General features: G+C 40.6%; 1 protein-coding gene across 3 annotated transcripts in view; it reads right to left on the reverse strand.

Annotated features, from left to right (window-relative positions):
* Positions 1–2797: 2797 nt before the first annotated feature.
* Positions 2798–14941, reverse strand: part of NCOA2 (nuclear receptor coactivator 2) — a 768019-nt gene continuing 755875 nt past the window's right edge. For all 3 annotated transcript variants that reach the window (XM_086965858.1, XM_086965859.1, XM_086965857.1), the window contains exon 22: positions 2798–6480. In XM_086965858.1, the coding sequence (XP_086821984.1) occupies positions 6469–6480 (12 nt within the window). In that variant the 3' untranslated portion in view covers positions 2798–6468. The remainder of the gene's footprint in view (positions 6481–14941) is intronic.

A 14941-nucleotide genomic window follows, 5' to 3' on the forward strand; every position in this document is an offset into this window, starting at 1 on the left:
ATGGCCGCCGTTGCCTCTCTTTGAGGTGGCCTCAAGCAGATCTCCTCAGTGCCTGGTATTTCCAGTCCGGGTCTCTGTGTTCCTCTACTGTCCTCACCTTCTCAACCCCCCCCCCCCATGGGTGCCTTCAAAGGGATGCCCTATGTTTGCTCTTTGGCGTATTAGGCGCTATCTCTGAAGATCGGGCACATCGAGGCCCCCGCGGAGCCCAGCCGCGGTGCCAGCACCAAGGGCTGGTAACAGCTGGCAGGGCCCGGCGAGGAGGCACATGAGCCTTTAACATAACAACACCGCAGAGTCGCCCGTCACCCCTCACCTGCCCCCACCATCCTTATGGTTCCGCTAATTACCTGCGTCCTCTGTTCTTTCTCACTACGTCAAATCCTTTGTCTGGTATCATCACCTCTGCCCCTAATCATTTCTCCTTCGCCCGTTCCACCACTTTCTTTGCCTTCCTTACCGCACCCCGTACCACTTTTTCTGTATAAAATTTTTCTATCCCACTTATGTCTTTTTACCCTTCTCGTTCCTTTCCCTGCAGCTTTACTTCTGCTTCTTTCTTCCCCCAATCATGCACTTTTTCCATCCTTTCTTTATCCTGTACCTTTACCCCTCGCCCCCAGTATTTTGCAGTTTCCACTTTTCATATACCTTCTGTTTTTTCCTCTCGGGCCTGCCCGCTTTCCCGCCTCTTGTGCACAGCATTTCCAAACAAGTATTTGTGAATTAAGTATTTTGAACAGTCCTGCTGTACGTGGTGTCGTGTTGGTGATACTGAGAAACTGGACATCTCGACATCAAGCTTGGCAAAAAGCTTTTACAGGGCCCAGGCATAAAAAAACTACACGAGATGCCCACTTCTACCGCACGGTGTGTAGGAACGACACACTTTCCGCATGTGTGTGGCTCTGTCTGTGTGTGTTTTCGTGGCTCTGTCTGTGTGTGTGTGTGTTGGGCTCTGTGTGGGTAGCTTTTTTTGTAGGTGGGTCTGTGTGAGGGTGGCTGTGTGTGTGTGTGTGTAGGTGGGTCTGTGTGAGGGTGCCTCTGTGTGTGTGTGTAGGTGGCTCTGTGTGGGCGGCTCTCTGTGTGGGTGGCTCTGTGTGTGGGTGACACTATGTGAATGACTGTGTGGGTGGCTCTGTGTGTGGCTTTGTGTGTGTGTCTGTGTGTGGGTGCAAATGCAATAGGTCTCGCATTTGCGAGAGATTAAGCTATTAGCATTGTAAATGACAAGGCCATTTATTTATATGTTTTAAAAACAAAAACAAATAAAAATAATGTCATGAGCAATGCTAATAGCTCTAACTTTAACAATGTTGAGGCCATTGCATTGTAAATGCTTGTCAACAAGGCATTCAGAGTGTGGCGATCTAAAATTGGATAAAGGCCTACATCCTTCTTCGTCATGAGCAAATAACAGACTTAACAGCCATTCCCTATTTCCTGGGTGCGAGTCCTCTCAAGGCTACTTTGGCCAATTCAGCCTGCACTTCTTGGAGCTCGTTTGACAGCCGCTCCTCTGGCAGATGGCCTGATCTGTGTGGGAAGTGTGACAGGTCAGAAAAGAATGACAGGGCATAGCCTTTTTGCATGATCTAGAGGACACAGATTTCAGATGCTATACTTCATCACCCGTGGAGGAAATATTTGATTCTGCCTTCCCCAGGGTGGTTGTGTGTCACCAAGGGCAAACTAAAGTGGCTTGGAGGCAGAGGACTGGGAGGTTTGCTGCCCTTGATACCCTGGGATTTGTCTGATTGATCCCTCACCATGACTGGATGCCTGTTGTGGGAAGGTGGGCATTGGCATGGTAGGGGTAGTGGGGAGTTTAGCAACCCACTGGAGTACCACAAAAAGAGTGAAACTGTTTTTGATATAGGGTTAGTAAGGCCTAGGGAATGTAACTGGGGCCAGCATTCTTTAAAACAATCCAACCAGAATGAGCCTTCTAGCGAAACAGGAGAGAACAACCAACTGTTGTGCCACTGACGCTCCGTCCGACAGCCTCGGCCAGTAGAATGTACTGCCTCACGAGAGGCAGCAGCCTTCTGGCAGGTCCAACTGGCCAGCACTTCTCTTCCCCTGCCCTACCTTGTGCTCGGTTCGCGCCTTAGTGAGGGTGTAGTAGGCCTTTGATGAAGCAGGCAGTACACATGGGGCCATCTTGCAGGCCAATCTTTTTTCCAGAATCCTCTGTGAAGCATCTCATAGGGATCTGTCACGATAAATATCTGTTTATGCCAGTCTCTGCAAAACAGAAACCCTGGAGTTGCAGGAGGCAATATAGTTCTCTTGCACACTGGAAACGGTTTAGAAGAAAACTTGTCAACCGACAAGGAAAAAGTTGAGAGCAAGCTGCTGATCCTTTTGCAAAGGCGCAGAAAGAAAGGAGCGGGTGTCAGCACGCAGGGATGGTGCTTATGTGCGGCCCAGTTTGTCACTTAAATGGTGAAACAAAGTTGTTACAGAGACACACAATGTTACTAACCATCATGTGGGAGTTTTGCGGTTTACATCGTCAGAATTAAGTCTGTAGCCTGAAGATATTCTAAAGGTGACGAATTTGCAGTTAGAAGTATTCATCAGAAATATTTTGACTATAATTAGTTGCATACAAACATACAGATGCACATTTTTAATTCTTACATAGTGACCATATTCACTATACTAACTAATATACTAACAAGTAATTATTTTCTAAGCAAGTTCCTTGTAGCCCTGCCTCCTTTAGCAGCCCGTAACCATTGCTGAGCTTGTTGTTATAAACAAGGACACAAAAACACTTCAGAACCTCAAACCATGTAAAACCCGAAGGCATTAAAATTTATTAAATGATACAATAACAATTCTTTATTTACAATCGCATTATTTAACATCAAATAAGCAAATAGCATCAGCAAAGCAATATTAACTTGCATAAATGTATTTAAAAGTTCTCTGAATATATCTACTTTTGCATAAACTGCTCACACGATAAAAATACAAACATCAACGCAGGTGAACAAAGTGATGTTCAGAGTGAACTTGCTTCTTTTTCTCGAAAATAAATCACAACTTGAAACACTGTAAGCCGTCTCCTGAAGAACCATAGTTTGTATTATATTGCTTAATTTTATTTACCCTTGTATTATCTTTTCATGTATACACATTTCAGATGCAAATTCATGAAAAACAAACTGTACAAATAAAATAATTAGCAGGGAAAAATGAATGACAGATGTTTAAGTAATGTGGCCATCATCTCTATTCAGCAACTGAAAAGTTACATGATGGTGTACTTATTCCAAAATTGTACACAATTCACTATACAAATATAATACATCAGACAGCTATGTAGGAATATACAAGACTTAAAAACAGATCTAAGGCATTATGCTAGATTTTTAGCATTTTTGAGGTTCTTGCACGTAGCTTTTCATTACCTGTAGTAAGAAACTAAAGAGATTGGTTTTAATCTCTAAAGGAACACCAGGGAGAAAAAATAACTTTCACAAAAAACAGTACAGCAATTCTGTGTGCAGAGAATGCTTATGCTCCTAAGCACCAAACCACCATACAAATACTAGAAAAGTTGTTAAAGTCACACCAACAATAAATGGCTTACGTTGCATTTCAAAACTATTTTTTTGTAATCTTTGGGTTCTGCAAATGGAGCCGCACCACCCTTTTCCTATGCCCGAGCCTGGCTGAATGCTATTCCTAGCACAGATTGATTACAAATTGAATTATTTCAGATGCCAAAACATTGATGGCAATAAAGACGGACCAAAGAGCCTTCCGATATTCAGATTACCAACGATATAGGAAAGCTTCTCACTCCAACCAAAAATCATCACTTGCATGGACTGCACCCCTACATTTGGGCGTGTATGTCATTCACATTAAGAGCCTTTCACATTTTGTAACTCAAGATTGAATACTGATCGTTTGTTCTAGTCAACAAAACCATAACTGCTGTACAGGTTTGAAAATACTGAAAGCATAGGGAGCTGATTTTGGCTTTTATTGTATGCCTACTGTGATCAATATGATCAGAAGATAACACATCTCTTTCTTTTCCTAGTCAACGTGACAAATCTAAGAACACAATTTATTCATGGCTACGCAGATTCTTGCAATCACTAGCGGATGACTAACATTTATTAAAACTTGTTGCAGGGTTAGTTTTTTTCCTTACTATATCAGAGGTGAAATATTTGTGTTCTATGCTACAATATTCAAATATATAGTAGATAATTAGCATTGAGCACTGAGTCAATCAAGCAAAAACATTGTATAGTCCATTTACATTTTGACCCTGAAGAAATTCAAGCTGCTCCTTTATGTACACAAATTTCTTGATGTTAATGCACCTTTACATACATGTATTTATACATTTGCACATATATATCTACATGTAAATGAAATCTGGCCTTTAAATGTGAGGTTGTGTGTTTATGGACTACAAACAAGAATAAGTGTTAAGATGACGTTCTAGAGCCCAGAGAGAGACATACAGTAGGAGTCACTGCAACTTGCCCTCTTATGTTGGTGAATTTGTTCAACAGGGTCTTACCATTTTGATTTCCATGAATTTACACTGCCTTTACATGCTTTGGAAAACTAGGAGCGGTTTCTCCCCAATGTATGTATTAATTTATATACATACAAATAGAACTACAAACACACAGAGGGAAATTTAATAATCGAATCCTGCAATAAATATTCAATCAAATAATGGGTTAAAAGCAGTGACTTAAATATACAGCACTGAGAGAGTATAATGCACTGCATTTCGACAACTAAAGTTACCTTTTGTGCAAAAATTGAGGGAGGCGGTTAAAAGGAGGGATCATCAACCCAAATAACCTTGTATTTTTCTTAGAACAAGGACTTCAACCAAAATGAATTTGTGGTGAAAGCAATATAAGATAAGCTTCCTGTCTAAAAAGATTATGCCACATTGCTTTAATACCAAAACCTGAAGAAAAAAACGCTTTTAGTTCACAACTGGTCCTTGCTAATCTGGATTTCATAAAGGTGAAACAGAGGAGAAGAGCAGATTCATTACAAGTTTTGGACAATAATGCCTCTAGCCAACAAATTAGGTCCAATCAAGGAATCGCACAACCTTAACAAAAACAAAAAATCAGACAATGCTTTGAAGATAGCTCATTTAATACTGAAGTACCTCATTCTGAATTCATTGCACAACGTTTTGAAACAAAATGTACAATTAGAACACAATATGTCCTCAACTTAAATTATTGCTTCTTTACATGTGAACTGGATTTGATGTACCTTGAAAAATGCTCTTAGGATTCACAGCGTTTAAGCTCAATGTTACGCCCATAACCCCCACCCACAAAAAGGAGGGATGATCATTAAATCTATTGCGATATGAGACATAGAAATTGTCCCTGTTTCTCCTCATACCATTACCGTAAACCTATGGGCAAGGGGGCAAGTAGGTACAGAGATAAAATGTTGATAAGACACAAACTATTTAAAAAAATGAGAAAATAAACAATTTGTGAAAAAGGCTCTCTTCCAAATTCTGTGGTATAGCATCTGTGCTCAAAGCGCTAGAGTTCGAAAAAGACCAAATGCCAACACTTATTCTGCAACTGTGGCCATGTAGAAAAGATCAGATTAACATCACAGGAGCCATATAAATCATAAGGTCTAGGAAGAGGAATAGCACGGTCAACTGTAGTGACATCCGTATATAAAGAATTGGGCATATGATCTATAGACTTATTCATAAATATTTTATTTAAAACCATGATTTAATTCAACTGAGAATTATTACTTTATACAATGAAGAAAACAGTCAGCATGCAGGCCTGCCCTGCTGTTTTAACTAAAACCCCATTCAAAACATCTTTCGCCATGAGCTGTTTCCGTATCCTACTCTTTCTTCGCACCCTTAGAACTCAAATTCCCATTCCTCGACACCACTCGCACTTTACCCCGAAGCCCAGTCCCTACACAACCCCGAATACATGTTTACAGCTCTTGGGGTGACACATTGTTCATTTGGGACGAGCCCCTTTTCAGGTGTATTTTAATACGGAAATTCATAGTTGAGGTCAGTGTCCGCTACTGAACAAAACCCGAATAGAAGCACTGGCGTTGCCTTAAATACATACACTTAAATACATTCATCTGAAAAAGGTTATGAGAACTGCCTGTCCGTGTTTACTTGCAGGAGATCTAAGTTGCACTAAGGTGAATGCTGTGATCAGACTGCGCAACTGTCCAAACGCTAGCTGCATACTGTCAAGAGAAGAGGCTGCTCCTCCGTCGACAACAGTTCTACCTCCAGGCCGGGAGGCAGAGCCCGGACTACAGCGATGTGTGTCCTCCAACAAGGCTGGCTGGCAGGTTAGTTGGTCAAAGCAAAACAACGGAGCTCTTCAGGCGACGAATGATCCGAGCTGGTAAGCTCGTTCAGCTGAAGACAGGAACTACCAGCACACTTTAGGGTCAGCAATATTTCTGCAGGATTAAAAAGAACGAAGAATAATATTAGTGGCATTTACAAATATGAAAACTATCAAGATGTCAGATAGTATATTAAAAGAGCTTCAAACCATATACTCTACATGACAAGCAACTGCCATGGGCATTAGGCATGCTGTAAATTAAACTGTGCATCTCACTGCAAAACTTTTAAACCAAAACGATACCCTACAGAGATGCGTCTGCTTTTAAGAGCTGACAGGTTTTCTTTACTATCTAAGGCTAGTTAATACAAGATTGCTGCACTAATGGCTAGACAATTAATTATTTATCACAACTAGTAACAACACCGTATAATTATAAATCAAGGTTAGCTGCTGCATAGAAAGTGACAGAAAAAAATAATTAGAAATCAAGTGCTCCATTGTTAAATATTTATATTTTCAAGAGGTTTCAAAGCTTTAAAAGTACAATTTCTTAAGGTACTTAAAACCCCAAGAATCTACAGCATCTCTACAATCGGGAATAGTGGCCAGTGAAGGTAGATTTATTCACTTTGATTACAATTATGGAGGAATTTGGCTTCAATGCAGTTTGAGTCTTCATTTCAAAAACACTGAGAAAAGGCTGGCCGAACTCTTTGCAAAATCGTTATTTAAAGCACAAAAGGAACAGTTGAGTTTAAGGTAAATGAAAACGACATAATTTTAAATTGCATTTTCGTTTCTGTTTTTTAGCATTGCAATTATTTTAAACATTTTCTAAAACGAGATTCCTAAGGAAAACGCACTTGAAATGGAGATTAACTACGATAGAACGTGAAGTAGAATTCTACCGAGGCGGTAGTCAATCAGGCTGCTTCGAGTACTGGTCCTAATTGCCAATTGCAGATGGTTCTACGAAGGCTAATTGACCTTCATACTTACCGCCTGAAGCCCAAACGCCTAACTTATTCCCAGTCAATCCATTTAGGACAATGCCAAATTTGACAAGAGATTACATGGCCAGGATGTTCACTAAAGGGATGTGCTAAATAACAACGGATATGCCATTACGCATACTACTGTGGAATGCATATTTCTGTGGAATGCAGCATTGAGGTGATAAGATGCAAATACAATACATTCATGGAAAACAAAGCCCCTGAGGAAACTTGGACAGTTATGATCTCTTCCTGCCCCCATACAAAATCCAACTCCCAATAATCTTCAGCACAGCAAACACCAAAATCGTTAATACATCAAGGATTTGCTATTTCCTAATCCTCTTCAGTATGCAGCGTGTGCTCCTCTTTTCAAAGAAACTGGATGCAGCTGGTTTCTTACCAAGCTGGAACCTCTAGGGAAGCTCCCAGAACGGATGAAGACAACAGCAGGGAATACTGAGTAACACTCAGCATATGAGTGCAATCAGCTGGGTGTTCAGTAAGACCATAGCAGTAAATTTCCAAAGTTGGATGTTAGTGCATACATGTTTGAAAACAATGGTGAGAGGTTCTCCTTTAATTGTCGATCACTTTCAGAACTATTGACCACAGTTGGCCTCTAGAGAGGTTAACTGGGTAAGGAATAAAACAACCTGGTTTCGGTTGATCAGTAAATATTAAATTAGTTGTGTCTCAAAAAACACAAACTGTTCTATCACATTTCAACTCTTTTAACCACCTTTTGCTATTTGCGAAGTACAACAACTGGCCGGAGTCATTTTTCAGCTTTTAGATATATGCCAATACCACAGCCAATTATGAATTAAAATGGAGAATGGTAAAGCCCACTGTGACTTCTTGTTCACCTTTAATCTTGGACGAAGAACAACAGTTAACTACTCAATAAGTAAAAGAAGAAATCTTTTTGTCAGATAAAGTCATTTGTAATGGATAATTATTTTTTCTCTGGGATAACACCATGGTGGAGAGCTGCTTCTTCGCCAGTTTTACAGGAAACATGGCAGTATGTATTGAACCAGCCATTTGTATTTCAGAGAAGAACTTCGAATCATTCTCGAAGCCACTTTCAACTTTGCTTTGAATTCCTAAGATGTCCGTTAAGTCCTTTGTCCATCAATTGGTTTAAAACTATCATCGTTAATGGGTTGATTCAAGAGTGTAATAAGAGGGAGGATTCTGAACAATGTACTTCAGATAAATCAACCACAGAGGAAAAAGATATAAAAATGGTGACAAACATGGCTGAATCATCAAAGATGAGAAATACAGGAAAAAAGCAGAGCAAATAGAATTTTGAAGATGTCCGTGTCAACATGTTCTGTGTCCATTTCTTACCACCTCTTCAGAAAGAAGTAACAATGGTACACAGTGTTCCAGGTTAACTGCCGTGTACCGGGGGGGGGGGGGAGCAGATAATATGAGAGCTTTAATTAACTGGAGACAGTTATAACCAGAATACACTTTGATATTGAAACCACAACAGTTAGTTGAACATTAAGACTGGCACTTATTACAATCAGCGGGTGGAATAGAAAGATGGCTGCAGAGTTCCACAGAAATAGCTCTTACTGAGGTGGGAATTAACTACTCAATTTAAAATCTTGCCTTAGAAGAAATCTCTTAGGAGAGCCAGGTGACACACTTGTTGCAATAATGTCAAGATAATAGCTTAGAAAAGGAAAAAGCAATCCTAATGCGTCAGAAAGCCAGGGACAAAACACCAAGATAAGAGCTCCTAATCCTACTACAATGTATCATCAAAATTTGGTTCAAAAAGTCAGAGACTTTGAGGTCTTCACGTACAAGGAGAACCACTGTGGGCTTCATATTGGATTTCATTGTATGTCTTTTTAGAAACTGGTTGGCAAGACACATGAGGTTTCACATAATAGTAACTACCAGTCAAGGAACGTGAATGCTCAGCAAGCATGTGAGGTGGCCCATAATAATGACTGCTAGCCAAACAACCTGGATGCTGAGCAAGCATATTCTATCTCACAGAGCTGAGGGCATTTTACATGTCCAGCACTTGCACCTGTAATACTGCAACCTCAAGCATCACAAGCAGTAGGAATTTTTCCTCTCTGATTGTCATTTGCTATTCTCCTTTTCCGTTATGTATGACTCGATTGCCATTTGTACAGCGCTCTGATACAAGGATGGGTCATGTTCGCGCTATATAAAATGCCAAAATCAATAAATCAAAATAAAATTAGGAGCCAGGACAGATAAGCTTCACAAGAAGACAGTGCCACTGTTTAAACCTTACAGGACGAAAACGAGCAGTAAAGTAGGAATTTATTTTACATTGTAAAAATACTATATACGTAGTGAACGTTACAAAGCGTCTCAGATGGTCGTTACACAAGAGAGGCAGAGACAAAGAAATACCAATAATATCGGGCATGCTGCCACTTCTGACTATGCCATTGGCACTCGGCGACACAGAGCTTGGTATCGTTGACAAATCATGAGCTCTGGGAATTAGATAACAAATTCCAACATTTGGCAACGGGGTAACTTCAGGTAGTTCAGTATTTGCAATAAAATAGAACGATCTTTGAATTAGAGGAACTGGAAAGCACTTCTACAAATCCAATTGAACAGGTCAAAGCAACAGATAATTGGGTGGCCAAGGAAATCTTGAGAAAAAGATCTTGGTGATGAGGACCTAGCAGAAGGCCTGAAATTCTCAAGTCCTGCAGGTCAAATGGCTTTCCTGCTTAATGCCCCGAAATATTTTTATTTTTAAAAACAGTGACAAATTAAGAGAAACAAATATTTTTAGTACTTAAGCAGGTTCTACCCATTGCTTTTTTTTCTCACTGCGCTTTTAATATGCTATCTGGAGAGAGTGATTAATCTACAGGCCATTCCTGAAGTTCTGGAAAGTACATAAAATATGAGGGTGAACAATCAATATTATATAGAGCAGGGGTTTATAACGTGGGGTCCGCGTAGCTTACTCAGGGGGTCAGTGGCTGCCTAGAAAATGAAATTTAGATTAACAGATAAATAAGGTGTATCTAAATGAAGAAGCAAAATATAAAATTACATTTTTTAAACGTTCTGTAATTAAGATGGTATCCTCAGACTGGTAGGTAGGAGCAGTGCAGTTGCATCAAAAAGAATAAAGTAAATCAAGCTATCGGTAGGTAACATCAAATGAGTTGGAAAAGCTTCAACCTTCCTATTAAAATGTTGATTTTTTTCCCTATTTGTTTGTGAATTAAATAAAATATTTCATCATTTGTTTATTTGTTTGATGAATGCTTGTTTTCATATTTTTGAAAATTGTTTTGCGGTTCAAGTCAATTGCTTAGGCCTGTATTCTATCCGCATCAGCGGATTTCAATAACGATTCAATGAGGTCCCCGGATTCCAGTAATGATCAAGTGGGAGTCCACAGAAGTCAAATGGTTATATTTGAGTGAATTTAAGACGTGTTTTTCCCTTCCGAATTCACTCCTGTACCAATCCAAACATCTTCATTTTTGTTAATACCTCAACATTTCCATCAGAGTACCACGCCCTGTAAACTTTTGATAAAAAAGATTAACATAAAGAGGGTCAACAAGAGGCCACTTCAGGGAGTAAAAACTACAGCATTCTTAGAGAAATTGAGGCTAGTGGACTAACTCAATCATTTCGACCTTATTTCAGACAAACATCACATTAGTCAATGGGGAAAAAAAACCTTTACTGTATTGGAAAATGTTCTAAACAAATTTGAAATAAAATGTAAGATATACAGGTCCAAACGTTATTTTCAAAATGATAATCAGCCCCCTACTACCACTCACCCAATACAAAAGAAAACATATTAATTGCTGGATAACATGCCGAGAATATAAACTATAACAGTAAATAAGAAATTAGCCTTTCACTAAAGTGCTAATCATTGCAACAATGTAGGACTTGTGTGCAGCTCAGTAACAGGAAACAAATTAGCCTATACAGAACACAATGACATTAAACCGAGGTAAACGGCGACCACAGAAATCATAAAATGTATGCATTCTCTTTAGTGTCAAATACGGTTAATAACAAGCATTTGCAATGCAATAGGTCTCGCATTAGGAAAGTTTGAGCTATTGGTATTGTAAATGACAAATATTTTATTTATGTGTTGGTTTTGAAAATAGCGAAATTAATAGCTTTGTCACTTACAATGCCAATAGTTTTAACTTTCGCAAATGTTACACCTATAGCATTTGTAATGCAATATGTGTTGCATTTACGTGACTTTGGATGTATTGATATTACAAATAACAATGGCTTTTTTTAAAAAAAATAATTAATACTTAAATAAAAGTTATTGACATTTATAATGGCAATAGCTTTAACTTTTGTAAAGAACTTTTGTGAAGATTGTGTTCAGTTTATTTTATTGTGACGAAAATCCAAGAACATAGGTGAAATATTAACATATTTTGTGACATTTGTAATAAAGCTTGAAACATTGAGAGAACTTATTTGAACCAGTTGTTGTTGAATGGTTGCACAGATTGATGCTGTGGTGGCGCTGAGTGATGTTGTGGTGGCGACGAGTGATGCAGCGGCGTTCAGTAATGCTGTGGTAGCGCATAGTGATGTTGTGGTGCCCCTGAGTGATTCTGTGGTGGTGCCGAGTGAAGCTGTGGTGATGCAATAGATAGAGTGAGTGCGATAGAGTGAGGGGCGTAGATAGATTGATAGAGTGAGGGCGATAGATAGATTGAGTGAGGGCGATAGATGAAGTGAGGGCGATAGATAGACGGATAGATAGATAGAGTGAGGGCGATAGATAGAGTGAGGGCGATAGATAGAGTGAGGGCGATAGATAATAGAGTGAGGGCGAAAAATAGAGTGAGGGCGAAAAATAGAGTGAGGGCGAAAAATAGAGTGAGGGCGAAAAATAGAGTGAGGGCGAAAAATAGAGTGAGGGCGATAGATAGAGGGTGATAGATAGATAAAGTGAGGGCGATAGATGGACAGATAGAGTGAGGGCGATAGATAGAGTGAGGGCGTTAGATTTATAGATAGATTGATAGAGTGAGGGGCGATAGATAGATGAAGTGAGGGGCGATAGATAGATTGATAGAGTGAGGGCGATAGATAATAGAGTGAGAGAAAGATGGATAGATAGATTGATAGAGTGAGGGGCGATAGATAGATGAAGTGAGGGCGATAGAGTGAGGGCGAAAGATAGATAGATTGATAGAGTGAGGGCGTTAGATAGATAGATTGATAGAGTGAGGGCGTTAGATGGATAGATTGATAGAGTGAGGGCGATAGATAATAGAGTGAGGGCGATAGATAATAGAGTGAGAGAGCGAAAGATAGAGTGAGGGCGATAGATAGAGTAAGGGCGATAGATGAAGTGAGGGCGATAGATAGATAATAGAGTGAGAGAGAAAGATAGATAGATAGATTGATAGAGTGAGGGGTGATAGATAGATGAAGTGAGGGCGATAGAGTGAGGGGGATAGATAGATTGATTGATAGAGTGAGGGGCTATAGATAGATGAAGTGAGGGCGATAGATAGAGTGATGGCGATAGATAAATGGACAATAGAGTGAGGGGCGACAGAGTGAGGGGGATAGATAGATAATAGAGTGAGAGAGCGAAAGATAGAGTGAGAGAGCGAAAGATAGAGTGAGGGCGATAGATAGATGAAGTGAGGGCGATAGATAGATAATAGAGTGAGGGCGTTAGATAGATAGATTGATAGAGTGAGGGCGATAGATAGATAGATTGATAGAGTGAGGGCGATAGATAGATAGATTGATAGAGTGAGGGCGATAGATAGATAGATTGATAGAGCGAGGGCATTAGATAGATAGATTGATAGAGCGAGGGGCGATAGAGCGAGGGGCGATAGAGCGAGGGGCGATAGAGCGAGGGGCGATAGAGCGAGGGGCGATAGAGCGAGGGGCGATAGAGCGAGGGGCGATAGAGCGATGAAGTGAGGGGCGATAGATAGATGAAGTGAGGGCGATAGAGTGAGGGGCGATAGATAGATGAAGTGAGGGCGGTAGAGTGAGGGGCGATAGATGAAGTGAGGGCGATAGAGTGAGGGGTGATAGATACTGTGAGGGCGATAGAGTAAGGGGGATAGATTGATAGAGTGAGGGGCTATAGATAGATGAAGTGAGGGCGAAAAATAGAGTGAGGGCGAAAAATAGAGTGAGGGCGAAAAATAGAGTGAGGGCGAAAAATAGAGTGAGGGCGATAGATAGAGGGTGATAGATAGATAAAGTGAGGGCGATAGATGGACAGATAGAGTGAGGGCGATAGATAGAGTGAGGGCGTTAGATTTATAGATAGATTGATAGAGTGAGGGGCGATAGATAGATGAAGTGAGGGGCGATAGATAGATTGATAGAGTGAGGGCGATAGATAATAGAGTGAGAGAAAGATGGATAGATAGATTGATAGAGTGAGGGGCGATAGATAGATGAAGTGAGGGCGATAGAGTGAGGGCGAAAGATAGATAGATTGATAGAGTGAGGGCGTTAGATAGATAGATTGATAGAGTGAGGGCGTTAGATGGATAGATTGATAGAGTGAGGGCGATAGATAATAGAGTGAGGGCGATAGATAATAGAGTGAGAGAGCGAAAGATAGAGTGAGGGCGATAGATAGAGTAAGGGCGATAGATGAAGTGAGGGCGATAGATAGATAATAGAGTGAGAGAGAAAGATAGATAGATAGATTGATAGAGTGAGGGGTGATAGATAGATGAAGTGAGGGCGATAGAGTGAGGGGGATAGATAGATTGATTGATAGAGTGAGGGGCTATAGATAGATGAAGTGAGGGCGATAGATAGAGTGATGGCGATAGATAAATGGACAATAGAGTGAGGGGCGACAGAGTGAGGGGGATAGATAGATAATAGAGTGAGAGAGCGAAAGATAGAGTGAGAGAGCGAAAGATAGAGTGAGGGCGATAGATAGATGAAGTGAGGGCGATAGATAGATAATAGAGTGAGGGCGTTAGATAGATAGATTGATAGAGTGAGGGCGATAGATAGATAGATTGATAGAGTGAGGGCGATAGATAGATAGATTGATAGAGTGAGGGCGATAGATAGATAGATTGATAGAGCGAGGGCATTAGATAGATAGATTGATAGAGCGAGGGGCGATAGAGCGAGGGGCGATAGAGCGAGGGGCGATAGAGCGAGGGGCGATAGAGCGAGGGGCGATAGAGCGAGGGGCGATAGAGCGAGGGGCGATAGAGCGATGAAGTGAGGGGCGATAGATAGATGAAGTGAGGGCGATAGAGTGAGGGGCGATAGATAGATGAAGTGAGGGCGGTAGAGTGAGGGGCGATAGATGAAGTGAGGGCGATAGAGTGAGGGGTGATAGATACTGTGAGGGCGATAGAGTAAGGGGGATAGATTGATAGAGTGAGGGGCTATAGATAGATGAAGTGAGGGCGATAGGTAGAGTGAGGGCGATAGATAGAGTGAGGGCGATAGATAGATGGACAATAGAGTGAGGGGCGATAGATAGAGTGAGGGGCGATAGATAATAGAGTGAGGGGCGATAGATAATAGAGTGAG

This window comes from Lissotriton vulgaris, chromosome 4_1 (genome assembly GCF_964263255.1).
Source record: "Lissotriton vulgaris chromosome 4_1, aLisVul1.2, whole genome shotgun sequence".
NCBI classification, from domain to species: domain Eukaryota; kingdom Metazoa; phylum Chordata; class Amphibia; order Caudata; family Salamandridae; genus Lissotriton; species Lissotriton vulgaris.